Source organism: Zophobas morio, unplaced genomic scaffold, assembly GCF_036711695.1.
Source record: "Zophobas morio isolate AGI-343-1 ecotype UQ-CSIRO unplaced genomic scaffold, CSIRO_AGI_Zmor_V1 ptg000026l, whole genome shotgun sequence".
Classification (NCBI taxonomy): Eukaryota; Metazoa; Arthropoda; class Insecta; order Coleoptera; family Tenebrionidae; genus Zophobas; species Zophobas morio.
Genome location: NW_026972131.1, coordinates 16,065,389 through 16,090,837, shown reverse-complemented (window position 1 = coordinate 16,090,837; position 25,449 = coordinate 16,065,389). Strand labels below are relative to the sequence as shown.

At 43.8% G+C, this 25,449-nt stretch overlaps 5 protein-coding genes across 11 annotated transcripts; 2 read left to right on the top strand and 3 right to left on the bottom strand.

The window, feature by feature from the left end:
• The first annotated feature begins 396 nt into the window (after positions 1 to 396).
• On the top strand, positions 397 to 6,817 carry LOC135136499 (uncharacterized). 2 transcript variants are annotated; one of them, XM_064065805.1, is made up of 3 exons: positions 397 to 609; positions 1,069 to 1,339; positions 1,427 to 6,817. In XM_064065805.1, exons 1-3 carry the CDS (start codon positions 598 to 600, stop codon positions 2,416 to 2,418), a joined length of 1,275 nt encoding a protein of 424 aa, XP_063921875.1. In that variant the 5' UTR covers positions 397 to 597; the 3' UTR covers positions 2,419 to 6,817. The 2 variants fall into 2 exon arrangements, with proteins under 2 accessions (XP_063921875.1, XP_063921874.1); XM_064065804.1 differs by having other exon boundaries at positions 1,424 to 6,817.
• Positions 6,818 to 7,887: 1,070 nt separating this feature from the next.
• LOC135136373 (interleukin-1 receptor-associated kinase 4-like) lies at positions 7,888 to 11,420 on the bottom strand. Of its 2 annotated transcripts, none has more exons than XM_064065609.1 (6): positions 11,115 to 11,420; positions 8,867 to 10,058; positions 8,663 to 8,812; positions 8,443 to 8,543; positions 8,279 to 8,384; positions 7,888 to 8,228 (listed from the first exon to the last, which is right to left on the bottom strand). In XM_064065609.1, the coding sequence occupies exons 1-6, from the start codon at positions 11,294 to 11,296 to the stop codon at positions 8,028 to 8,030; spliced, it is 1,932 nt and encodes a 643-aa protein (XP_063921679.1). In that variant the 5' UTR covers positions 11,297 to 11,420; the 3' UTR covers positions 7,888 to 8,027. The 2 variants fall into 2 exon arrangements, with proteins under 2 accessions (XP_063921679.1, XP_063921678.1); XM_064065608.1 differs by lacking the exon at positions 11,115 to 11,420 and adding an exon at positions 10,108 to 10,401 and having other exon boundaries at positions 7,890 to 8,228.
• A 289-nt stretch (positions 11,421 to 11,709) lies between these two features.
• On the top strand, positions 11,710 to 14,777 carry LOC135136563 (actin-binding protein IPP). Of its 2 annotated transcripts, XR_010281733.1 has the most exons (7): positions 11,710 to 12,196; positions 12,252 to 12,535; positions 12,882 to 13,150; positions 13,203 to 13,790; positions 13,831 to 14,048; positions 14,100 to 14,418; positions 14,470 to 14,777. XR_010281733.1 is itself a non-coding variant. In XM_064065918.1 (6 exons), the coding sequence occupies exons 1-6, from the start codon at positions 11,957 to 11,959 to the stop codon at positions 14,328 to 14,330; spliced, it is 1,830 nt and encodes a 609-aa protein (XP_063921988.1). In that variant the 5' UTR covers positions 11,710 to 11,956; the 3' UTR covers positions 14,331 to 14,777. The 2 variants fall into 2 exon arrangements, 1 of the variants encoding a protein (XP_063921988.1); XM_064065918.1 differs by having other exon boundaries at positions 14,100 to 14,777.
• LOC135136562 (uncharacterized) lies at positions 14,768 to 19,022 on the bottom strand. 4 transcript variants are annotated; one of them, XM_064065916.1, is made up of 8 exons: positions 18,861 to 19,022; positions 18,712 to 18,810; positions 18,374 to 18,667; positions 17,924 to 18,328; positions 17,541 to 17,873; positions 15,647 to 17,494; positions 15,290 to 15,600; positions 14,768 to 15,232 (listed from the first exon to the last, which is right to left on the bottom strand). In XM_064065916.1, the coding sequence occupies exons 1-8, from the start codon at positions 19,011 to 19,013 to the stop codon at positions 14,839 to 14,841; spliced, it is 3,837 nt and encodes a 1,278-aa protein (XP_063921986.1). In that variant the 5' UTR covers positions 19,014 to 19,022; the 3' UTR covers positions 14,768 to 14,838. The 4 variants fall into 4 exon arrangements, with proteins under 4 accessions (XP_063921986.1, XP_063921983.1, XP_063921984.1 ...); XM_064065913.1 differs by having other exon boundaries at positions 17,924 to 18,667; XM_064065914.1 differs by having other exon boundaries at positions 17,924 to 18,667; positions 18,864 to 19,022.
• A 61-nt stretch (positions 19,023 to 19,083) lies between these two features.
• LOC135136564 (uncharacterized) lies at positions 19,084 to 25,165 on the bottom strand. The gene is made up of 5 exons (XM_064065919.1): positions 24,802 to 25,165; positions 20,324 to 20,568; positions 20,109 to 20,277; positions 19,720 to 20,058; positions 19,084 to 19,671 (listed from the first exon to the last, which is right to left on the bottom strand). The coding sequence occupies exons 1-5, from the start codon at positions 24,881 to 24,883 to the stop codon at positions 19,181 to 19,183; spliced, it is 1,326 nt and encodes a 441-aa protein (XP_063921989.1). The 5' UTR covers positions 24,884 to 25,165; the 3' UTR covers positions 19,084 to 19,180.
• Positions 25,166 to 25,449: the final 284 nt, after the last annotated feature.

Below are 25,449 nucleotides of genomic sequence, written 5' to 3'. Positions count from 1 at the left end.
TTTGAGCATTTTGTGACAGGTTTTTTTGTGTTGCCGATTTTTAAATTTTTGCGCGAAACGGGCTGGACTTTTCGAAAAGATCCGTGCCTCTAATAATTCTTGTCGCAACGGTGTCTTGGAGGTTTTTTTTTTTAATTTCCGACAAATGTTCCCGGCGCCTCCGCCATCTCGCAGGAGCCGACGAGCTTTCGTTTCCCGCTCCGAAAGTTTCGGCGAAGCGGGCGAGTAGTTCTACGGAGGCGGCGCAGGCCGCTGTCGTCGTCCGCCTACTCGTCGTCGCCGCCGTCGTCGTCGTCGTCGTCGTCGTCAAGTGGTGGGCAAGAATGCGCGTGTGGATGCGCGAAGGCAGGCGCCGCGCCGCACCTTGAACGTAATCGATCGGACGACAGGGGGCGCGTTTGTCGGGGCAGTTTGCAGGGTTGCTGCTTGTAGGGGTCACAGATAGTCCGATTGAATTTTGGTTCAGAATGGACAAAAAGAGACGGATCGGTCTGAGAATATGCGGTGCCGTTGTCTAGTGACTGTGCCGGCGGTGCCATAGAGGAGGAGTGCGCGGGTCAGCGGCGGGACGACGGCCGCACCATAAGAGATGCCGTGATGGCAAGAGAGGTACGAGTCCGAGCGGTGCGTTTCGACGGTCCGCATGTGTGCCGGGGCCGGGCCGGGTCGGGCCGGGCCGGGCCGGACCGGACCGGTCGCATCCATGGCGTGTGTGTGTGTCGGTCGGTCGGTCGGTCGGTCGGTTGCGAGCCGGAGAACGGCGTGTGGGTCTGTGTGTGTGTCTGTGTGTGAGAGTGCGGAGGAGAGCGAGCGTGTGTGTGCGTGCGAGTGAATGTGTGTCGGAGGGCGCGCGCTTGAGCGGCTAGAACGGCAACTAGGTGGTAGCGATAGGGTGGTAGGTGTGTGGAGTAGGTCAGGTCTGGACGGGATGCGGTCGAGTGCACACTGACTGACGGAGAGGCACGGTCCGGCGGTCGAGACGAGATAGATAGATAGATAGATAGATAGATAGCTAGCTAGATAACGAGAGATTGAGGACTGAGATTGAGAGCGATGGGTGTGTTGCAGGAGTCCCGCGGAAAGAGACCCTTCAAGCTATGGGACGGGCGTCGTAGCGTGCGCAAGGGGCTGGTGGTGGGGAGCCTCGACGAGCTAGTGCAGCGCGGCCGAGACAAGCTCGGCGTGTCCGTGGGCGAGCCGGTGCGGGTGGTGTTGGAGAGCGACGGGACCCAGGTAGAGGACGCCGAGTACTTCCGCACCCTCCCGGCCAACACCGTCCTCCTGCTGCTGCGGCCGGGCGAGCGATGGCTGCCCGCCGGCGTGGACGTCATCCGTGCAGGTAGGTGCCGAGCTCGGCGGCGGGGCCGCGAGCCGGGGCGAGGCCCCGCGTCGCGGCGCCGCCACTGAGACCGCTGTCTGTTAGTAGCCATCTCGGCGATCCCGAAGATCGTGTGCGAGACGATCCACGCCCTGGAGCTGCACGACGAGACGCCCTCATGGAAGATAATGGACAACAAGGGCCGCGTCACCGTCGTGCTGCACTGGGACCAGCGTTCGGGCGCGCAGCGCGCCCCCTCCGAGGCGTCGTCGCCCGCCCCCGGCAAGTTCTCGCCGAGCAAGCGACCGTCGCTCGTCGGCGGCGGCGGCGTCAAGAAGGAGACGCTGATCAACGACGCGTACGTGCCGCAGCCGCGCTACCCCAGCCCCCAGATCACTGTGATAAACCACGACGACGTCAAGCCCGCGCACCGGCTGCCGAAGCAGGCCGGCTCGCTCGAGGGCGCCGCCATCCACGTCCACACGCCGGAGTGCGCCCACCACGTGCACATGCCGCGCGCCGGCAGCCCGCAGAGCAACGGCGCGATCGAGTGCGACTTCCACTGCTGCGCCCTCCACGAGGAGGGACGTAAGATCGCCGTGCACAAGAGCGTCGCCACGTCGCCGATCCAGGACGCGCAGCAGCAGACCTCGCCGCAGCCACAGTCGAGACACGTGCGTTTTTTAGACGTTGAAGGTGGCGGCCGACAAGGCGGGCAGTCCGAACACGAGAGCTCCGAGAGCGAAACGGAGAACACCGTGATGGAGGACGAGGCCGTCACCTCTGAAAAATTCCTGCTGCTGATCGACCAACTGAGCGTCGACCAGAAGAGACATCTCACCATCAAGGACATCGGTATCATACTCGAGCGATTGAATTCGAAGATACTCGACGTCGAACGGTTGGACAGGGAGAGCGAGAGCGACGACTGTTACAACTGGACGATCAAAGCGACGATTCGCGGCGACGTGCTGCGCGAATTGGGCGTCATCTACAACGGCAACTACTACGCGATATCCGAACATCCCGGTTACAAGGAGGAGAACGAGGGCGTCATCGAGGAGGCCGAAGAAGAAGAAGAGGAAGAAGACAGGCTGTGAGAACAGCTATCGACTGCCATACGAAAATTGTCATATGCACAAAGCAGAAACTCTTCTAGTAATAAGAATGGTGCAAAATATTCACATATCGGATGTGAACTTTGTAAACGTACGACCCGTACTGACTTGCATGGTGCTCGAATTTTCACCCGTGTAGCGAGCTGTGCGGTTCGATTACTGCCAACAAAACAGTATAAAGTAGATAAAATGAAACAAATATTAAAAAAAATTAATAATAATAAATTAATTAATTCATTCATTCGAGTACACGAAAAGAGAAACCTTAAACCAAACCATCTGCAAAATCAGAACAAAATGATGATTCGATTAAAAAATAGAATGATAATTTACGGTTCATACAAACCACCACCATATTTAATTAGTTTAATAGGGATTGACAATCGATGCTCGATCGGTGCGTTTCGATTCGTTCGTTTAAACGAGTTTTTAAGTCACCGACGATACTTAAAGAACATGAAAAAAAAATTTGTGTTTTGTATAGGTATCCTTGTTAATCATGTAAAACAATTTATAAATAATAAAACTATTCGCTTAGATGGTTGTTTGTATATTGTATCGCGAGCACGCGGTTCGCGTCGCTGGACTCTCTTATCATCATCAGTTATTAGTTAAAAATACTTGTATACATAATATTATTATTATTATTATTATTATTACTCTATCTCTCTCTATTTAGTTTTTCGTTTGGATGATTTTTTGTTTTTTGTACGAGTAAAGCCATAAATAACGAACGACGGTAATTTACGAAAAGTTCAGCTAGGAAAAAATAATATTTAAACAACAACAACAAAAAAAAGAACAAAAAAAAACAAGATGAAACGTCTCTCCATTTTGCCACCGGGATGGAAGCGGCTTTAGGTTCGGCCGCACCGGAGGGCCCATCTAGATTATTATTACTATTATTACGTATATTATAAACGCTTTGTACTTTTTATAATTAATTATGTCAAGTGTAAGAGTACCTAGCCAATTTAAAGTTAATTATTTTTAAGGAACAATTAGCGAAAGGACATTTAAATAATAGATGAAATTCACGAAAATTCATAATTATTTATATAAAGTATTAATAATATAAGCATTATAATAAAAACGAGTTGTTTAGGGTTATCGAGATGTTTATAAATGGGTTCAACCGATTGATTGATTGATTGTACATTGCTCAATTGTCTCTTTTTGTTTTTGTATTTAACCATAATGAACCACCACGGTCGGGATGTTGTGATAAGAATATATATATGTAGGTATATAAAAATATATATATAGTGTACAATTATATATATTTGGCGGACGCAGAAGAGGTGACGAAAGCGGCAGAAACGACTGGGACACTTGGTGATTTTTCATGCGAAATGAAAAGCAAACGTAGGTCTATATTAGATAAATTAATTATAATAATTGGAATGGGGTTTTTCGCAGCGGTGGGAAGGAAAAAAAAAGTGTGGTTGATGGTCGATGGACGAGCCCCGTCCAGCGAACGACGTCGAGTCCATCCTCTGCAAACAAATGTTCTAAAGTCTACCAACCACTGCCACCTAATCTTAACCGCGTGGATCAGCTGGGCCGAGGAGGGGACGGCGGCGGGGCGGCGACCCGGGCCCCCATCGATCGTCACGAGTGCACCGTGTCTTGTGTTATGTGATGTTTGTTGCAAGTTGGTCAACTGCACTGCGAAATCCGTGGACGGTCGCGCGGGGGGCGGCTCGGGAGCGGCCGGGTCGTTGACTCCTGCAGAGGGGAGGACCGGTGACGGCACACTGCCCTACTTCCGAGCGGAGGGGCGAACCTATTCATTCGGCCTCCGGTATTATTATGCAATACGTGATAATTTTCATCACTACAACTTCCATCACGATGAACCGCCGGTAATCGTCGTATCGAGTGAATTATTTATTAACGCGGCGGCGGGATTCAACACCTTCACGCGTCATATTCTACGTTGTTTTTGCGTTTAGGGCCATTGGCGATTCTTCGGTCACTGTTTTATACCGAAACGATACTCTCACGATTATTCATCGTTCTTCGTTTGTACATTATATTGTTCTTCAATCATTGTTTTCTCGGATAGGACGATTAATGTTAACTAGATACAATTCTATGATTATTATTATTATTATTATCATTAATATTATTATTACTATCATTATTAATATCATTTCGATTATTCTGCATTACTCAAATAAACAAATTAACGAACAAGTAGGTTTTATTCAATTTTATAATGTTCTTTGGTTTACATTTATAAAACGAATATGTAATTTATATACTTATAAATTTATAAGTCGAAAAAAATATAACAGTACAAAAACTAAATGCATCTTTCTGTACCACCGTTGTCACGATGTCTTCTTCCCACGCGGTTTTTGACATGCCACTCTCTGTCGTACGAGAAACGCTCGCATTGCGTCCACTTGGTTTGGTTTCTTTGTTGGACGACGTTAGCTAGAACGCGTGTTCGACGCACTACGTAGAGGACCCACGTTGTGTTTGTCTAGAAGTACTTGGATGCACCGACCTACGACACTCCCAAATGTCTGACAGATCGAGATTGTAAAAACCTGTGCTAAGGACACGTGTTTCCGAGTGTGATGGACGTGTGCGACGTCGCCTTCGTATTAAATGTTCCACTTATCTACTTCGTGCACCGAACTAATTAATCAACGACGAGTGCGAAAAAGTGTTAGGCCTAAGAGTTCTCCGCGGAATTTACTACTTTGCTAGCTAAGATTTTGGAAAAAGGCGAAACACGAAAACTTTGTACATGTTACACGTCGTCGATTTTTTGCGATTTTTTAAAAATTGTGATCTTTGTTTGTTTAAGAAATGATGAAAAATCGTTGGACGTGCCCAAGAGTTTGTGTTGACGCCTGTGACAATTTGTTCCTAATTTGTCGAATATGTGCTAGATTAGACGGCCTGGAATAAAAAAAAAACTAACTAAATAAAAAGACTGAAGACATACTCGAGTTTCTTGTGGGACGTATCTCGCATAAGCGAAAACAGAAAAGAGTGAGCTGAGATAATTCATTTTTCGATTTAGCCTATACGTTAAGACGACCATCTCAAAAACTATAAAGTGAGCTGCCTCATCCTTTTCTTCTAAATTCGGCCTAAATGGCAGAACAAAATTTAAAAAATACCAATAAAATAAATTCGCTCTTCTTTCTACATCTTTTTTTCGTTTATAATAATTTCAGTTTGAAGGAACTCTGTTTCGTGCCGCCCACGACCTTCCTGCCCGATTTCCCCTAAATTCCTCCAATTATTGTGTTAAAAAAACATCGATTTTCCTCCCCATTAAAATTCAATCATTTTCCCTACATCAATATTCACCGACCTCACCTACATTTTATCGCATACAGAAGATGGATCGCCCACCCTACCGCAAAAATCAAACGTTCATCCCTTAAGTCCTACACATATTTATTTTATTTTCAAACATAAAAAAGCTTCCTTACCCACGATCAATATCCATTATGTACAATTTCATCAAAACGTCCCACTTACCCACTTCCACTCTAAAAAAAAACCAAACAGTAACGAATAAAAAAAAGTTAGAAAAACAAAAAGCATTCATATTGGTCCCACGAAACAACACCAGTTAACGCCCACAATGAGCTGAAATGACACGACCTCTGTACTACTCGGAACGGACGCCCACATTTAAAGCTCCATTAAATCACTGCGTAAAGATCGGGTGCATCCACAATATGCGGATTATAAAGGAGCTGCAATTCAATTCGGGTTACTGAAGAAGTATCGATTAGACGAAACGAGGGACGATCATAATTACGAAATAGCAAGCAGAGGTACGGGGGCCGGAAAATGCACTTCAGCTTACGATAACATTTGGAGAGTGTTAAGTTTAAGAGGGTAGAAAGCCACGTTTCGGCTTAAATTAAAACCGATACTTTGTAGTCTAAAAGGGGCGAAGCGTTTTTTAGCAAATGACTTGAAGGCCAAAAAATATGTAGCATATTTGTAAATTTTTGTGCACTTCCAAGCAAGACGCCGTCTAATTGTTCGTAACGATTTTCAAAACCGCGATTAATTTTTTAGCTGGTATTAAAATTTGAATGTAAAAATCGTAATGGTTGCGGATGACGTTCCCTGTCGTCGGAATAAAACAAATTCGGCGAAATTTTATTCACGTAAGCCATAAAACGGAAGTCTTCTGAGAAAATCGGACAATTTTAAACAAACGCCTCACTTCGAGACCACGAAATAGCGGAAGAAGCTATCTTTTTCTAACGCGAAAGCCTAATTTTAAAGGAAAACGTGTACTAAGGTTGCCCGATCTAGTTACCGCATTCAGAAAGAAACCAACGATTTTCTTACATGTTATCCGTATTGTTAATTTTTGACTGATTTATAAATTTGTAAGTGCAAACCACTTTTTTATAAAAATAAAACGTTTTGCCATTTGTGGTTGTTTTATTAACAATTCCGGCACGAGCGAGCCTCCTTCGGCCTGCGACCCTCGGACCACCCCGCTTCACGTGCTGCCTTCTTCGGCTCCGATCCGCCCAAAGCGCGCCTCCGACTCAAGTTTCTGTGAAATTCGCAAAGAATCGATCGCGCGAGGCGAAAAACCCAAAAAGATGTAGAAGAAAAATAAGAAAGTCTAGTCTCCCGGCGCATCCACCATTTTCTTCCCGAGTTCATGCACTCCGTCCTGCCGTTGCAGGAAAAGGGAGTGAGTACGCGAGAAAGTGGAGCGTGGGCGGTTTGCAGGATGCAGGAGTTTGGCCCGGGCCGCATGAATGAAGCGTGGGTGTGTGGGCGGGGTCCGACGTGGGCGCGCCGGGCTTTCGTATTCTGCCCCCTCTGACCCATTGGGTGCACATCTTGGATTAGGTACATGCGAAATGTCAAATGTGAGGTGGGGGCGGGTTTTTGCAAAGAAACCGCCGCCAAATTGCTTTTTGCTAATTTCAACGCAGAAAATGATGGGATGTGGAGGAACACACAGGTATCGGGGATTTGGATGTTTCGCCCGCGTCTAATTAAGGGAGTGGGCGGAAAGAACTTCACGCCCCGTGGAACTTGATATTGAGAAAGTTGTTATTTTGATTAATTTGATCGGAGAAAAACGAGACACTCGGAGGCGGTTTTGGACACTCGATAAATTCTACGTTTTGAGAGTTTTATAACGAAGAATGCAAAATATTTTTTGATGCAGGTCATTGACAAAAAAAACAACCATAAATATGTCATTCAAAATTAGCAACAATTTTAGCTGAAATTCAAAATTCTTTTTGAATTTAAATTGAATATTAATCTCGTGTTTTTTGCAAAATTTATTTATTAAACCCTTCTTACTGAAGTATGTTAGGTGACCTTTTTCTGCCAGTTACGTAATCACGTAATCGGACGAATCAATTCATGAACAGCATATTTTCGACTAAGGAATAATTTTAATTATGTATAAAATATATATTCTTCTTTAAAATAAACAATACTGTATATACATTGCAAAAGCCTGGAAAACTATATACAAAGATATATTAAGGTTCATCACGATCAAGTTAAAGGTTTATTTGATTCTCTTCTCTTCCTCGTTGAAAATGGCATTCATTTCTTGCCTTGCTTCATGCAGATTTTTCAATAAGTTCGCCCAAATTACTACAAACTGAAGCCATCAAAGGTCTTTGCTTTTTTTCCTGCAAACAACTTTGGGCAATTTCGTATAATTTCTGCCCAAAATTTATTTCGTTAGCAGACCAAGAACCGACTGACACATCTAACAAGGGCGTTATGTCATCACTGCAAGTGTCATCCACGTGTGTTACCTAAAATAAACAAATTATAAAAGAAGTTACTTACATTATCACTAACTAACCAGATCTTTTCCTTCTCTATTATCATCCATTGGTGGTTTAGATGTTAAAAGCTCGAGTAAAACAACCCCAAAACTAAATGTGTCTAGCTTTGGCGATACGTCACCTCTAAAATAAAATCAAAAATTTGGAGGAACACGACAAAACAAGTAAACGATGAAAGTACCTGAAAGCTTCTGGAGCCATATAAGCAGAAGTTCCTATGATCGTGGTGACCGTGTTTGTACTCTGATTTAAAGAATGTTTGATCAATCCAAAGTCACACAACTGGAATAAGGTAAAAGTGTAATTTGCGTCAAACAAAGTAGTGCTCCTAGGCGACCACGAAATACTTGAACTACTCGCACTTGTGTCGTGGTCGCCTCTGAGCCTAATTTTAATGCTACCTTTGGCTTGTTGGTAACATCCAACAAAATATTTGCACTTTTCACGTCCCTGTGAATTAAAGGTGTAGAATATGCCGTATGTAAATATGCAATAGCCCTCGCTGTACCTAAAGCAATGTATAGCCTTTCCGTCCAGATTAATTCTTTTTTCTACAATACAAAATAAAATAAATAAATTGTATGACAAATTACTACAATGACAACCTCCAGGCGATCTTTTAAGGCTCCTCCAACCACATACTCATAGACTAAACAGTACGTCAAACCGTCACACGAGTAACCCAATAAAGATACTAAATTCTCATGCTTGTATTTGCTCAGGATCTCCACTTCTGTTATAAACTGCTTAGTTACCCTATCATCAATCTGTACAACCTCAGCATTCTCCAGAGTCAGTCTTTTGACAGCCACTGGTTGATTGAACAAATCTTTAGCCAAATAAACTTGGCCAAAACTACCAGAACCTAGAAACCTCCCACCCTCAATTAAAGGAATTTGATCGAATTTACAGGTGGCGTTTTCTAACTGAGCATAAGTGAAGTGTGGTAAAGGGGTATTTAAAGACAAATTAGGTAAAGGCGATGCACAAGAACGCGTTTTGTTTGCGATAGAGTCCGAACCTCCCAAAAGGTGGCTTAAAGCTGGAAAATTCGAAGAAGAAGACATCGAACTTTCTGGACTCAAGTCACTCAGAGCTGGAATAATCACCTCGCTTGAATTACCCAAAAGTGAAGATATGTTAGGGTGAATATTGTCGCTAGAGCTGTCTTCACTTATATCTTCAACAACTAGAGGTATATTGTTGGATGAACTGCTTCCATGTTCACTGTTTGAAGGACAACTTTCTAAAAGCGAAGTCAAATCTGGGATCTTGTTAGGCACGTTATTATCACTTTCAACTAAACTTTTAGAAAATTTAATTAAATCTGACTCAGACTTATTTCTTTCGTTCTGAACAACCACTGGGACGTTAAATGTGGGTTTTGCCTCTTCAACTTCAGGAGATTCGCTAATAACAATTTTTGGTATCATTTTTGGTACCTCTTTGGTTGTATAGTTGAGATTTGTGTCAACTGAATTTTGTTTACAGATATTTTCGATTGCTGAACTTGGGTAATTAATAGCGTCCAACATTTTTTCAATTCGTTTTGTTTCGCTGTCTTCTATTTCCTCTGAGTTTAGGACAATTGGAGCTCCTGGTCCTTTAGTGGGCCTGGTTTTCTGTTGTTTGAGAAGATCAACAGTGACGAAATCAGCGGCATGAAAAAGTTGCGCCTTTTCCAAGAGGTATTTCAAGTGGCCCAACGCAGGCCGAATTCTTCCCGATGTCGCCCATTCCCTCAACAAAATCTCCGAACAGAACCGTTTCGTCAAATTTGACGCGTTTTGTATAATACTGGAAGCAGTTTGTTATTTTTGAAAGACGCGAAATTATTTTTACTTACTGGAAATGTTCCGATCGATATTTTGGAGGATTGTTTAGCGATATATCGCTCCGATAATCCTCAGTTAAGGTGGAAGGAATGATCGACATCAGTTTTTTCCAGGATTCTTCCTCCTCCAGATATTCAACAATTCTGGATTTTTCTGCCAAAGGTAATTTTCGGATTTCTAAGTTTATATTCATTACTATTATTATTATATTGGACGGTTAGAAGGCACTATTTGTATCTAAAAACAAATTAGAAAATAAAAATTGTCAATAACCTCAAATTGTTCAAGTCACCACGTCGAGGGTTATGTTAGAATGTTAGGTTGTCACCGAGTTGCCAACCGTTGTTAGACTTGGTAACTGAATGTTATGCAACCAGCAAAACGGATGCATTGTGTCTAGAAGCAGAGTATTGTTGGGTGCATAAACAAAATAAATGGATGGTTGCCTACTTTGCTGGGACGATTTTTGGCTGCTGTATTCAATCCAAAATTATATGAAATACTTATTAAAGCAACATATTACAGCTTAGATCATTTCATTTTGACAAAGACACCTCTCACAATTTTTTATTTGTAAATATTAATTTCTCCAGTAAATATTAGGTCTACAGTTGCACTTTTCTGAATTATTATTGTTGCTTGAAAAATGGATTTCATATTCACTGTTTAAAAGATCACTTGCTAAAAGTGAAGTTAAATGTGGGATATTGTTAGGTACGTTGTCTTCTAATTCCTCTAATTTCAATACAATGGGAGCTGCTGGTCCTTTAGTGGGTCTTGTGGGCTCTTGTTTAAGAAGATCAACAGTAACGAAATCAGCGGCATCAAAGAGTTGCGCTTTTTCCAAAAGGTATTTCAAGTGACCCAAGGTAGGCCGAATTTGTCCTGATGTGCCCCATTCTCTCAACAGAATTTCTGAGCAGAAGCGTTTTAACAGGTTCGACGCGTTTTGTATTATGCTGTAAGCAGTTTGCCATTTTTTTTTAAAAACTGAACAGTGTTTGTAGTACCGACTTACTGGAAATGCTGTGACTGATATTTTGGGGGGTTATTTAACGATATGTCGCACTGGTAATCGTTAGTTAGGAAGCACGGAATAATAGACATGAGTTTTTTCCACGATTCTTCCTCTTCTAGATATTCCACAATTTTGAATTTTACTGCCAAGGGTAATTTTCGGATTTCTAATTCGACGTTCATAACTATTTGTTATGTTGGACGGTCAAAGGCACTATTTGCACTTAAAAAAAAAAATTGGGAAAGAAAAATAATTATTAATAACCTTAAATCAACACAATATGACAGCTTTAGCAGCTTTAGTTTGAGTTTTGTTATTGTTAATTTGTTAGGTTGGTCAGGAAAAGAAGTTCTTTTAATGAATGCACTTTCTTATCTTCTGAAAATAATCGATGATAATCTTTAAAATGCATTTTCTAGTTCTTTTTTTTTTTTTGTTTAAAACAAGTGCCCTTTACATAACGTTCTGCAGATTATAAAAGATGGTTTTAAAGGTCCCGAAGGAGTGTGTAACTGACCAAAAAGTTCATCCGTGTTCATCAATAAAATTAAAACAAAAACAGTATTTTTATCATAGTATTTTTCTCGATGTTGATTGCGTTACGTTGGCAGCGTTTTGACAGTTGACGTAAATGACATCCGTCGCCCCAATTTAGTTATTAGTGAATAATTTCAACAAAAACAGCAATGAAACGTTAATTTTAAGGTTAATTCGGTATTAAAATAGTGTTTTGAATGTTTGGTGGTCACTTCGTTCCCTTGTAACATAAATTAAATCAAATCGACCTTTAAGGTGTGTCTGCCACGAATCTCTACGCTGTTTAATGTTGAAAATATTCCTTCATGAAATTCCTAATGGATTTTATAATGCCACCCCTCAAGATCAGCAAGTGCATGTCAGACGTGGCTCAGTCCAGGACTGACAACATTTTCTTATCTAATCTGCCAATCGAATGCAGCAGCAGGAATACCCAGCACACTTGCCGGAACTACATCTCGAAAGTGTTGGGCAACTTGAACGAGTTGAGAAGGAACAACAGGTTTTGCGATGTAGAGATTATTGCCGAGGATAAAATTTTTCAGGTAGGAAAAAGTTTGTGTCTGCAGAATTTTGGTTAATTATTGTATTGTATTGTAGGCCCATCGTGCCGTCCTTGCTGCCAGCAGTCCATACTTTCAAGCCATGTTTACAGGGGGGTTATGCGAGAAAGACCAACATTCCGTGGAACTGCATGGAATTTCGTCTTGTATTTTTGACATTTTATTAAATTTTATTTATTCTGGGGAGGTTAATATTACGCAGAACAACGTGCAAGAGTTGATGATTGCGGCAGATATGGTGGGCCTGAGCGAAATTGTATTGGGATGCACAGAGTTCTTGATTAAGGAATTGCATCCTCTGAATGCCATTGGAATTTATAGGTAACAAATGTGGTATTAAATTTAATGGGAAAAAATGGTATGAAATCTAGACCTAAAAATTCTCTCTTTTTTTCAATAGTCGTTAAATATATTGGAAAAATATTGATGCCCATGTGTTACTAAAGTCTGTGTTATTTTTCTGATAATTTTACTGGCAGGTTGTGTTTTCGCTACACAAAAATTGGATATTGTTCACTTGGTTGACTTGATATCACTATCAATGACCGCGTTTTTGTTGCAGAAAAGAGTTATTTTAAATTCGGTCGTTTTCTGTCACTGGAATAGCATTTAGAAACTGTAAATTGGGTCAACGATAAGACCATGATCCCCTTTTTGTCGCATTTAGATTTGCCGACGACCACAACTGGACGGAGTTGAAAACGGCATCCGTCCAATACATAGAAAACAATTTCCCCAAAGTATGCAAAGAGGACGAAGTCTACGATTTGCACAAAGACACCATAATCAAATTCCTCTCGTCTGAGAATTTAAAAATCGACTCTGAATTTCAAGTTTTTCAAGCTGCGTTGCGGTGGATCAACCACGACATTCTCGGTCGGCGTCAGTACGTCTTCGACATCTTGAAAAACGTCCGACTACCCCTTTTACCGCTCGGTAATCGACCCTCACGCGCCTACCTTTCAAATTCTATTATTTTTTTGAGCAGGTTTGCTAGAACGTGCCATAACCCAGTGTAACGACAGCAGCTTGAGGGTCGCTCTCAAGTCAATCCACAGCGATCTCCTCAACAGGAAAGGTTGCTTAGTCCCCTTGAACGTGGCCCCTCGAAAATGTGCCAAAAAAGATATATACGTGATCGGCGGTTCGAAACGCGAACTCCACAGCGTTTGGGACAGAGGCCTAGAAATGAATTACGTTTCGGTCGAAAAGTTCAACACTTTCAGCAGAGAATGGAACAAAGTGCCCGACATGACTGTGAACAGACTCGTCCCGGGCGTTGCCGCACTCAACGGCCACATCTACGTCGTCGGCGGCGAAGAGGGTTCGTCGATCCTCTCTAGCTGCGAGCGCTTCGAACCCCAGACCAACCAGTGGACGCAGGTCGCCAGCATGGTGGTCTCCAGGTGCGAGTTCGGACTGTGCGCCCTCGACGGCTACTTGTACGCAATGGGCGGCTGGGTGGACACCGACATAAGCGGCTCGATCGAGCGCTACGACCCGAAAATCGACGAATGGCGACTGGTGGGGAGCCTCCCGGAACCCAGGTTCAGCATGGGGCTGGTCTCTTATGAAGGTAAGTGCATATGCGAGAGCGTCCCCTCAACCCAAAACAGGCCTCATTTACATGGTGGGCGGCTGCTCCCTCAACCAGCGGAATCTCCAGGACCTCATGAGCTACAACCCTTTCTCCGGGGAGTGGAAGAAGCTCCCGTCGATGTCGGTGGCGAGGTTTCAGATGGGCGTCGCCGTTTTGGACGACTATTTGTACGTGGTGGGGGGCACCAATCGTCAGCAGGTGCTGAATTCGGTGGAGAGATACTCGTTTAAGACGGTGAGAGGCGGTGCGAGAAAGGGGGAGTGGGAGTGACTTGCGATGTTTTAGAATAAGTGGAGCACGGTCCCGCCCATGTCGGTGGAGAGGAGTGGTCCGGCCGTGGCCGCGATGGATGGGCTGCTGTACGTGATAGGCGGGGCGCAGACGCACGCCACGCCCTTCTACAGAGCACAGTGCACCATTTCGTCGGTGGAGTGCTTCGATCCTATAACGAATTCGTGGGCGGAGTGTCCGCCTTTGTCGGAGACGAGGGCGGAGGCGGGGGCTGTGGTCATATGATCTCGATTTTTGCTTTAATCAAGAGCTTTAAAAGAGGTGATAAATATTTAACGAAGTAGATATGAGAAGCATTTATTTATACTATGTTGTACGTACTATTTTCTTTTTGGTTTTTTTAGTTGCCAGAGTTTATTTGTAGGGAGTAGACCAAAGAATATAACCAAATTATGCTTTTACGTGGATCTCTTATACACACTTATTTATTTATAGATTACGCTATTTACGATAGATAAAGTTGTTATTGCATTTTTTCTCGAATATGTGAAGTTTTCCGCCAAAAGTCGACTTGCCTTAATATATTGGCGGGAAACGGACATCAGCAAGAATCTCATCCAATTTTAATTGATAGTGGCTAAGCGCTTTGCTTTCGATTATAATTATTACATATTTACGTATGCATTGCCGTTGACCAATCTCTAAAAATAACAATAAAGCGATTAATACAAACTCGTTTTATTTTAAATAAACCACACGAAAATATCACAATGGCAAAGTATAGATAAAATGCTCAGAATAGTTCAGAAAATGGCATAAAAACGGCATTCTTGAGCCAGTTCGTGTTCTGCAACGTCCTATATAAAGCTACAGGAAGCGTTGGGAAGAGAAATAAAATGGCGCAGCTCATTTCCGCGTCAGATATGTTTGTGTCGAGCTGATGGTCGTGACAGTTCTTTATGAATTTTAACAAACCGACGAGACTATTATTCTCGGTGATCCTGAGAGCGGGAAACTTGTTGCCGACGACCTCGTGCCAGTCGATCTTGATGTACGCGTCACAGAACGTGTCGATGCTCCTATGAAGCTTCTCGACGTTGATGGGCAAAACGTACCCAGTCTGGTTTACGCCGGCGCAGCACAAAACAAAACTCCATTTCTTAGAAGGAGACCAAAAGAACGTATGCCTGCAAGAAAAAATCAATCGACGTTTAGTAGTACCTTCGAATTATGTATACACATACGACAAAACTTGTTCGATGTTCGGACGTTCGTTAAAGTCATTGAGCATCATCCACAAGAGCAAATCCCTCAAATCCAGATTTCGCGCATTCAATTTCGGAATACCGCGTTGAATGTTTTTCAAAATTTCTTCCGTGTCGTCTCCGAACGGGTGCTTGCCGTGCGTGAGCACGAAGTATGTCAGCATACCGGCGACTTGAATGTCGGACTTGAGCGAACACTCCACGATGGAGCTGTTCTTGTAGATGTCTAAGGTTTCTTTGGCGAACCAAATCAGCGAACTTTTTGGAGCTTCGATAATTTTGTACAATGCCTAGAACGGTACGGTTAACGGAGTACGACCCGGAGAGCGTCAGTACCTTGTGTATACCAAACTCGGCAATCTTCACCAGCCCGTTAAAGTCGATGAAAATGTTCGACGGCTTGAGGTTCCCGTGAACTATGGGGATGTCGCACTTGTGTAGTACCATGAGGCCGTCCAGAAACTGCTTGACGATTTGGACTGCCGTCAGTCCGGGCATGGTCGTGGCACTGCTTTGTCGCAAAAGTTGCACGTACTGAGCTATGGTCCATTTACATAAGGGCGTAGCGAGAATTAGTTCGTTGCCTTCGTATTCGCAGGCGAAGTAGTGGAGGATGTGGTTATCGATCAGTCCCACTAAAGGATCGACGAGGGTTTTAATGATCTTTCCCACCCAGCTCTCCCGAGGAATTCTTTTAACGGCTAAAGGTTGGTTGTTGATGTCCAGACCCAACTCGACCGCGTTGAAATTTATCCCAGCGGAGATTATATAATTGACCCTTTGCTCCTTGGTAGCGATGCGAATCTCACCCTCTAGTAACTTCTGGAAAGTTTTTAGATTCTGTAAGCTCGAGATTTGCGACTTGAGACGCTTCGGCATGTATTCAGAAATCTCCGAGTAGTGAAGCGTCTTCTGGTACTTGTTCCGTAAAGGATGATTGAGGTCAGAGATGCCGTACTTTTGGTGGTTATTACCGTCTTCCACTTCGTCGCAAACCGACATGATCGAGTTAATCAAGTGGAAGCCGTTTGCGATGGTGTTGAGTTTGGCCTCGATCTCCTTACGCTTGTTTCTAGGTCCGCGTTTCCCAACCAACGACATTTCTCGATAGTAGAGCTCCACGGGAGTTTCAGACTTGTACGTTTCCGTGAAGGAAACGTCGTCCACGTCGTCCATCACTTCAACTTCTACGTCCGTCCGAGGATCCTCGAGATCGTTAACCACGTTTTGAACATACTCGACCACGGTGTTATCGTCAAACTTCGTATTCGTCGTCGAATAACGCATAGCAAAGTTCTCTATTCCGCACACGTAAGAGAGAACTTTGATCCCGCGGATTTCGTAATTGAGAACGGTGGCTTCGAGTTTGTACAGCGACTGGAGACACCGATTAAGATCCTTGTGAGCTAAATCTTTGACGGATTTAAGCAATTGGTCGAAATTCGTTTGCATTTCTTGGATGACTTGCTTTTCTCGGGCTTCTAGAGTTTTGACGTGGCGATTGAACAACCAAGGGACGTGTTCGTTAAGCTCCATGCAGTTGCAGTTTCCGGTCATCCGATCGCTCTCCCAATGTTCGCGGTACTTGCGGACGATCATCTGTACCAACTGACGCAAGTAATCGATGACCACGTTGACGGATCGGTTGATCGTGGGATCAAACTTGTGACTCGAAGAAGACTCCTTCAAGTGATTTATGCAGTGGAAGAGTTTCTCTTGATCGATGGATAAGTTTTTGCAAGAGTCCACGTGCGACAAACTCGCGATTTGTTTCTTCCATTTCGGGTACACCTCCCGGTCTGACTTTTTGTCGCCGTTGTCGATTTCGTTATCTAACAAATACTGGAACGAAGCCGCTATAGGGTTCTCGGTTTGGAATTTCTCCTCCGGCTTTAACAGAAACTCGATTTCTTCGAAGGATTCGCTCTTGCTGGCTTGCAACTTGGACGGTTTCGCTTGGTTGAGTTTTTTTCCGCTGAGATTCAACCTTTTGCTAAGTTCGGCACTCTTCATTTTCGACAGTTTTGCCTTTATGGCTTTAGAACGACGTCGCGACTTCTTCGAGTTGTTGACGCTGCTGTCGCTCTTTTTGCGGTCTTCGAGTTTCTCCGTGGAGTCTGACGCTAGCACGGGAACGTCCAAACTCTCGAAGACTTTCTTCAGTTTGCGTTTCTTGTTCTTGAGCTAAAGAAAACAATTAGTTTAAGAATGACAAGGTTAGAGAGGCTACGATTTTTGCTTGAGTTTCGTCCTGCGTGACCGTTTGGTTGTCGTTCATGTACCCTAGAATCACGGTGCAGTTCTTCTCGAGAACCTTCTCCCAGCGCTCGTCATTCACGAAGCCCAGAACTATGAGATTGATCGCAACTTTAGCTTCTTCGGTGTCGTTGTGGATGATTTCCAGAACGACGTCGACGAAGCCGCTTTTGAAAAAGTCTTCCAGCATTTTGTTGTACACTTCGGGTTTGTAACCCACGCTTTGTTCGTTGTAGAAGAGGAGTTCTTCGCACACTTCTACGAGGAATTTGAGGACAGAAGCATTGTCCAATCGCGTCTCGAGAATCTTAAACAACAACGTTTACTCATCGAACCTATCAAAATTCCACCGATCACCTCTAACAGTTGCGCAAACACGTCGCATTCTAAAAATATGCAAATGCCTTCCTTAATAAATTGCACGGCAAATTGTATGATTTTGATTAGCATCTCCGACGTTGCGCAAGAAATTTCGTTTTTCTTTGCTGTAGCTATTATCAGCTCTAGCCGTCGCTTGAGGTACGTATCTAGAAGGGATTTCTTTCGAAGTTCGGTTATGATTTTGTCGGTCGCCAGAAACGGGGGCTTGCTGATCTTCACCAGCGAGGAGATGGCGTAGCATAAGGTCATCCTTCCGTGGTTGTCCTCTTTGAGAATATCCGCGCCTGCGTCTATTAGGATGTTGATGATGTTGATGTTGTTGCGGAAGCAAGCTAGCATGAGGGGCGTGACCCCGTTGGAGTTGCCCGAGTCTATGTTGGGCTTGAAGGTTCGATTAGGCGGGATTTGGCGGTTTTGTCGGAATACCTTTTCCGTGAGGAGGAGCTTGAGGAGCTCCTCCCAGTCTCTTCGGACGCACATGTGGAGCATGTTGTGGCCGTTCTTGTTAGTGAAGTTCACGTCGATGAAGCTTACGCGCTTCACGGACTTCCACAGGTTAATCATCGACTGCTCGTCCCAGAGTTTGTGCTCTAGAGCCAGGATCAAGACGTTGTCGCCGCTGTCCGTCTTGATCGTGGGATCTGCACCGTTGTTGAGCAAGTAGTCGACGATGTCTATGTATTTGTATTTAACGGCCCACATCAGAGCCGTCATGTTGTTCTAGAAGAAGATTAGGGGCGTTTTGGAAAAGTGTAAGGATTTACCTGACCGGTTTGGTTCACGTTGTAGCCGTCTTTGAGAAGCTTCTTTAGCACGTCGAATTTGTAGAGAAACGTAGCCGCTATAACAAAAGGAACTCCCGTCTGGGCGACCCGACGATTCATTTCTGGTTTAACGTAAACGTTGCCCTTACCACGTCCTTCATTTTCATTATGGATTTGATCTCGGCGATCTCGTCATTGTTAAAATAAGTGTAAATTTTTTTATTCGCGAGGGCGTCTTTGCTCTTGGTCACATCGCTGACGGTTTTGGTTTTCTTCTTCCCTTTTTTGGTTTTCGATGACATGAATTTCCGATGACGTTTCGACCTGTGCGTCTACTTTGATACAAACGTGGGATTAAAAATAAACGCGAACTTGTGACAAAGTTTATTAAAAAAAAATAACATTTTAAATATAGTAAAGTCAGTCGAGAATTTATTATCACAATTTCTTACTAAAGCTGACGAAAATCTCACGTTTCATCGCCGTTTTGTGTATTCTCTTGTTGCGTGTGATCGCTAGAGTTGCTCTCGCTCTCGGTTGGTTCACTAGAGTCATTCTCGTTTTGCACTCGGTCGCAAGCGTCTGTCGCGCGAGCCGCGCTTTGTCCACTATCACTAGGATTTTGGTTCACTTTGAAATTGGGAAACAGAATGCTGTACGACGGCGGCTGATCCAAATCGTCGTAATTGGGAGGACTAGGAGCCACTTCTTCCTGTGGATTGATGATCAGCACCGTCGTCGGCTGAGTGGGCGACACCGGGGGTTCGATATCGGTCTTTGGTTTTCGGAAACAGCACTCCCACAGACCACAGAACATGAGCACTGTGCCGCAGATGAGCATCCCGAGCATCAGGTAGCCCCAGGGCCCGTACTTCGACAGGACCTGCGAAATGGAGTCGGTCGCTTTCGGCGGCCTCTTGGGCGCGTTGGACCTCTCCGTCGTGGTGGTGGAAGTCGTACCTGCAACCCTTCCCGTTAAAAACGTCAAGTCTCCTTTCCTGAACTTACTTTCGGTCCTCGTTTCCCTCCACTCCCTCCAGCTGTTAAACGCCCGGGACGTCGACGACGCTGCGTGTTGTTCCAGCTTATCGTGCAGCCACTTATTGTTGCTCAGGTTAGTACCCAGATCCGGCGGCTTCCACTTCTTGAACAGCTCAACCGCCAGCTGCTCCAGCGACGTCGGCGCGAAGAAACTCTTCTTGCACAGCTTCTCGTCTTCGTCGCTCGTCGTGGAACTCTTCGGGCAGTTCGGGAAGCCGTTGCACAGCAGCGTGTCCGCCACGCACATCATGGGGTCCCACCCGATCCTCATGCACGTGTGCTGCCCCTCTTCCTTGCACACCTGACCTGCTCGACCGTCGATTAACAAAAATCGAAAAAAACCCTCTCCGACTCACCTTGTCCCACTGCCGTCAAGACGAATTTTCTTCCTCGAGTGAAGGACGGGTCGGTCGGCGGGTTCCACACGATTTTGAAGTCGGAGGTGAGCAAGTCCACCTCGGTGAGGGCGTTGTCGGAGCAAGGGTCGCCCTTCCAGACCGGCAGGCGCGTGTTCTCTGGCAGAAACTAGCTTTCGGGTTAACGCGGGTTAAGTACCCAGGGCTCAACTTACGATGCTCATCACGCAGGGGGGGTGCGCGGTACCGGAACTGTTGAGCATGAGCGCCCGCTTCACCTCCTGGCTGGGCTCCACGAACTGCATGTAAATCACGTGCGTCGACGGCGCCGTCACGCGCATTTTGCAGATGCTGTTGTGTTCGATGGGTGCCAACGTGACCGTCATGGTTGATGTCTCCCCCGATTTGGTCAATTCTATTTCTGTGTCGCTGCCGCATAGCTCCGTGCTGGCGCTGATCACTGGAACAAAGACATGCCGATGAGGCTCACGAGGGACGCAGGGGGGCGCCGAAGGCCCCTCATTGTTCGTGTACGGGTTTCGGAATGCCGATACCTAACAAACGAAAGAATCGCAGGGTACTGCTACAGGACCATCACTATTTTAGAATAGGTTTCGCGACGCACTAACGCTACAAGTGGATGCTTCGATACGGGTTTTAGGACGCTGCAGAGGTGCTGCTCGCGTATGGAGTACCTAGAGTTCCTCAGGGTGCCACTACAGGACCGCTGCTACCGCCTGGTCGGTCTAAGCATATGGTGGTTTTAATTTAAGTTGGACGTCGTCGCCTGGAGGCAAAATACGTGCGAGGAGTTTCGTGGACGTGAACACTTGTTGATGAGGTGTCCGAGTAGAGAAACGCCCACCGACTTCGTTACTGGAAGCGTTTGTCACTCGTTAGTTCTTCTAATTTTAGAACGGACATCTCGAACCGGTCGAGGAAATTAATTCGCATCCCGATGGTGTTTTGACGACTTCTTTGTTCTAGTATTTTCGAAAAACGCTCTCGCGAAGGCTGAGTTATTGACCTGATCTGATTTTCGTTTTGGTTGTCGGCCTTCGTAGCGATTTTTGTTTTGTCGCTCGTTACGTGTTTTTCAGCGAGTGCGTGTTTTCGCATTTTATGACTCATTTACGGGAACTATTATTTATGTACTAACGAGTATTTGTATTTTTCTCGTTGCTGCTGCCATTGTTTGCTCGTGCTGATTAGAATTAATGGAAAGCTCTCCAAGGACGCACACAAAAAGTGTCGGTGTCAAATAGAAAGTAAAATTTGCGTCGTTTGTCGCGATCGGGTGCGTAGTACCGACGGCGGTACCTCTCCTCGGACCTCTTTCTGTTCGATTCAAGTTCGACGGTTGCGTAAACCGATAATTGGACAAGTTTAACGACACTAATGAGAAAAATACAGTCTAAAAATAGAGTGAAAGCTGGTACTCTCGTTAGCTCTGAAAATCATGTGTGTGCGAGAATTTTGCATTCAGAAGGAAACTCAATGGTGCTGAACGCGATTTGCAATTCAATTATGACGAATCAGGTTTTTATTGGATAATTGCAGGAAAAACACTGCGCGAAATCGAAAACAACGTCGTAAATCAGGACCATTTTGACCCGGCAGAATCGAGTAAATTACACGTTGTGCGTTCCGTTAGTACTACCGCTACGGACTACTTAGCTAAAGATAATTTAACAATAAAATGACGTGCGAAAGCAGCAACGATGAAATTTGAAGAGTTGCTAAAAGAAGTAGACGAAACGTGCGGTACCTGTCAAGGACCCCACGTTAAATTAGAACTTGGTACGTTAGCCAACCGACAAGGAATCGCCATTATTTAACAACCTTTCCGGTTTTGCGTAACCGGACGAACTCATCCGTGAGCACGGCGCATCGCTAAAAAGTGTAACGGATCTCGAATTTTGCCAATTTCGAGGGAAATTTGAAGTTGGCGCGAACACGTCGGCGGCCGCCTCTTGTTATTTATTAGGCGGACAAGGTTACAATAATATGCGCTCTATGATAGCTCATTAAGCTAAAACGTGAATTTTTTTTGTTTCGATAACGAAATTGAGGCCATCGAACATAATCAACACGTTGTTCGTCATAAAATGGCACTTGACAGATAACGTAGGTAAACGACACGTTTCGATAAAGGAAGCAAAAAGGAAGCAGACAAACGTCGGGGGCTAAAGTTGATTAGAAGCCCGAAGCGCCAGCTAAATACCACTTGCTAGCTGCCATTAAAAAACGCATAAAATTCTAAACGAGTACCAGCAAACTCGTTTTATTTTTTCTGGAGTATCGCATGGCTTTTGACCTTTTCCCTATCGAAAGTTAACTTTTTGATTAACCAGCCAAACATTCGGTCTTCACGAAAACAAAACCATTATTAGGTCACTTCTAATTCTAAAGGCGAATTAAAATAATTGGGCGAATTAAACCGTAATGACAAGTTCACCTTTCACGAGTGTTGTGACCCTTGTATGAATTTTTTCTCGACTCTGTTATTGACTCGTACGTTCGAATTTCTTTCCTTGAGTTTATTTGATTATGGCTACGTCAGAGTTTCCTAGACGAGTTTTTGCGTCGACACTGTGAAACCATTAAAACAGCACCATTAGACAAGAACACTGTTATGTGAACTATTAACGATAACCCCTGTAAACGTTTCAAGTAAATACTGGCGATAACATGATGGGTTATTGTTATCGAAAGACTAAATTGGACATTATTTATCGCTTGTTTGGAAGAAAATTTCCGCATGGCGAGGACCGTGTGGTTTTGGGCTTATTTCGAGGACCGTTTCTTATCTAAACGCAACTGAGGGGGCTAACTTTAGACGCGGGTTTCGAAATCGACGGAATTAACCCAGTTTTGGGACCGCAGGGTCAGCAGCTGCAAACGTTTTATTACCATACGGATACATCGTTTCCTTGTACCTATAATTTGACGTTAGACTAAAACATATAAATAAATAAATGAAAAAGTTGTGTACGATCAACTGTTTTGCTTAAATTAACGAATCCTCAGATTAAGAAAACAAATCTGCTGCAGTTATTCGGTATAAGTTTTTTTCCAATAAACTTATTATTATCTATAACAGAAATGGTTTTAATTTGACCTTTACATATCAATTATGCTTATTTGTTTTTATCCGTCTGAAGGATTTTACTATGTTGTGAATCAGTTTCAAACATTGACAAAACGGCAAAAACTATTAACATTTTCATTTTAGGTATAGCCATACTTTTTGTTTTGGTTTTAAAGTTCTGTGTCTTTTCTACTCAATTTTTATCATTGATTAAAGTTTTGTCGGCCTAAAAATGGTAATTACAAGACATCTAACAGTTAATTTTTCACATATTATCAGCTATTCCTGACGCATGATAGGAATAATTTTAACGGTATAAAATTTTAAATGATGTACCATATTTTCTGAAGTTTATTTTACGTGTAGTACATGTGTCAATGTCAACTATTTTCCACCGTACTTTGAACACATGCAAATTTTTGCTTCTTCATCGACTGAGGTGACGCTGTTTCCCGCAAGTAATAATTATATGAAATGTTTTTACTGAATACGTAAAGTGAAAAAAATAAATATTCATTTTCATTTTTAAATATTACAAAGAAACTAATCATTTTAAATTTGGTGGCTTTGACGTCAGCAACCGGTCGTCTCTGATCAGCCACGAGAAATTTCCTTCACAAAGAGTTTCTTCTTTTTGTTTTAATTTGTAAGATCGCGCTCATATTTGTTAATTTTAAAGTCATGAAAATTATGTAAGGTATTCTATTCATGAGTTAATTTAAAGTACCCAAGAAAAGTGAGGGTATGGTCGGACCTTGTTGGCGCATTTAAATATCTTTAAAATGCAATAGAAGACCATTTACAGCACGCATTAAGCCACTAATGTTTTTAATACGCTTTTGATATTGAAAATGGTGAAACGTTAACCCTACATGGTGTGTTTTGCATTTTGTCGGTCTTGTAACATCAGTGTTGTAAGAAACGCTAAATACTCAAAAGGACACCAATAAATTAACAATATGTAGGTTTTACAAACAGTTACCTCGCCAATTACCAAATTATGTTGGAAATTGTGTTTACCACACCAAGGTTAAGCCGTAAGTTCTGGGAAGAGAAAGAGGTTATTTTCATTGTTTTTCGAAAAAAAGCTGATACGCCTCTGAAGAATGTGTGACCCCATTTATGAAGAGAAAGTGTTAATGTGTTTGTTTATGTGACTGAAATGAACGGCTACGTGCGGGTTCGTTCTTTTTTACTAGGAAGGTATAACAAAACGGTCAAAATTAGCTCAGTCAAGTCAGGTCACTTCCGCGTCTGACGCTCTCTCACTAACCGAACCACTGTGTCGAGAACAAAAATTAATTTTCGGGATTTTCTACACAGCGCACTGCATCGGAACGTCCGATTCTGCGATAAACATTCCATTTTCCCGCAATGTTAAATTAATTCCAGTTGAAAAGGGAAAAACAACAGCATGGTTAATTGCGCCATTGTTATCGCTTCTTTGTTTTCTTATTCGGAGCCACGGCAAGGTTAACACTCCTTCACGACTAACGTTTCGTCAACCACCATCTTCAAGAAACTACGGTCGTTTGTTGCGAATCGCTCGTTGAAATTTCTCCGCCAGCCGCGAAAACCCCATCTTTCCTAGCTACAACTTACACGAAGAATCGGCGGTCCGTATGAGGACGTCTCCGGAACTGACTAGTAAAAGCGCACAAGCTACAACCGCAAACCTGCACATTTTTGGTCTCTCTTTTAGGAACACTTCAGGTACACGATTTTTTTCGTCGTCGTCTCATTAAAAGCACACTTTCACTGTCGGTTTGGACATTTTTTACCGAAAACCGGCACGACGCTGCGGTCGCATGCACGTCCGCACCAAGCACTAGCGTTTAAGGATTGGTTCTTTGAAATTGTAGATTGCCGGGCCGTGGGGAGTCACATGATACACTACTACTCTTCGTCTACGGCCGCGGCAGGATTGTCTCTCTCGCCGCAATTATGCAATACGGAGTAGTCCAAACGAGGCTCGGAGGCCGAGTGCGTTCTTCAAGAAGAAAAGATCTGGCGGTGGACGCCGGGGCCGTCACGTACGAGACGCCGGAGGCGTCGTCGCAAAAAAATGCACTCGACGATGGAAAATTTTCGACAGGCAAAAACCTAATTGCATATCATTAGACCGATGCGATAATGGTTTTGTTTCCACGGGTTTACCGAAATCGTAACAGCCGAAGGAGCCGTAATTGGATTCGCAAGGTCAGCTTGAGCGAAATTCTCTAATTATGCAGATTCTAGATAAAAATAACT

What these genes read in the sequence shown, in the direction of transcription:
- LOC135136499 (XM_064065804.1), top strand. An exon ending in CGTGGACGTCATCCGTGCAG is followed by an intron (nt 1,340 to 1,423) that starts GTAGGTGCCGAG and finishes GCTGTCTGTTAG; the next exon opens with TAGCCATCTCGGCGATCCCG.
- LOC135136373 (XM_064065609.1), bottom strand. Translation starts at nt 11,296, where the DNA reads ATGAACGTCGAATTAGAAATCCGAAAATTACCCTTGGCAGTAAAATTC. An exon ending in ATGTTACCAACAAGCCAAAG is followed by an intron (nt 8,544 to 8,662) that starts GTAGCATTAAAA and finishes ACCTTATTCCAG; the next exon opens with TTGTGTGACTTTGGATTGAT. An exon ending in ATAGAGAAGGAAAAGATCTG is followed by an intron (nt 8,229 to 8,278) that starts GTTAGTTAGTGA and finishes TGTTTATTTTAG; the next exon opens with GTAACACACGTGGATGACAC.
- LOC135136563 (XM_064065918.1), top strand. Translation starts at nt 11,957, where the DNA reads ATGAAATTCCTAATGGATTTTATAATGCCACCCCTCAAGATCAGCAAG. An exon ending in CCGAGGATAAAATTTTTCAG is followed by an intron (nt 12,197 to 12,251) that starts GTAGGAAAAAGT and finishes ATTGTATTGTAG; the next exon opens with GCCCATCGTGCCGTCCTTGC. An exon ending in AGAGATACTCGTTTAAGACG is followed by an intron (nt 14,049 to 14,099) that starts GTGAGAGGCGGT and finishes GCGATGTTTTAG; the next exon opens with AATAAGTGGAGCACGGTCCC.
- LOC135136562 (XM_064065913.1), bottom strand. Translation starts at nt 19,013, where the DNA reads ATGTCATCGAAAACCAAAAAAGGGAAGAAGAAAACCAAAACCGTCAGC. An exon ending in TGTTTGCGCAACTGTTAGAG is followed by an intron (nt 17,874 to 17,923) that starts GTGATCGGTGGA and finishes TTGTTGTTTAAG; the next exon opens with ATTCTCGAGACGCGATTGGA. An exon ending in ACGAAACTCAAGCAAAAATC is followed by an intron (nt 17,495 to 17,540) that starts GTAGCCTCTCTA and finishes TGTTTTCTTTAG; the next exon opens with CTCAAGAACAAGAAACGCAA.
- LOC135136564 (XM_064065919.1), bottom strand. Translation starts at nt 24,883, where the DNA reads ATGTGCAGGTTTGCGGTTGTAGCTTGTGCGCTTTTACTAGTCAGTTCC. An exon ending in ACGGACCGCCGATTCTTCGT is followed by an intron (nt 20,569 to 24,801) that starts GTAAGTTGTAGC and finishes TCTTTGTTCCAG; the next exon opens with TGATCAGCGCCAGCACGGAG. An exon ending in CCCCCTGCGTGATGAGCATC is followed by an intron (nt 20,278 to 20,323) that starts GTAAGTTGAGCC and finishes CCCGAAAGCTAG; the next exon opens with TTTCTGCCAGAGAACACGCG.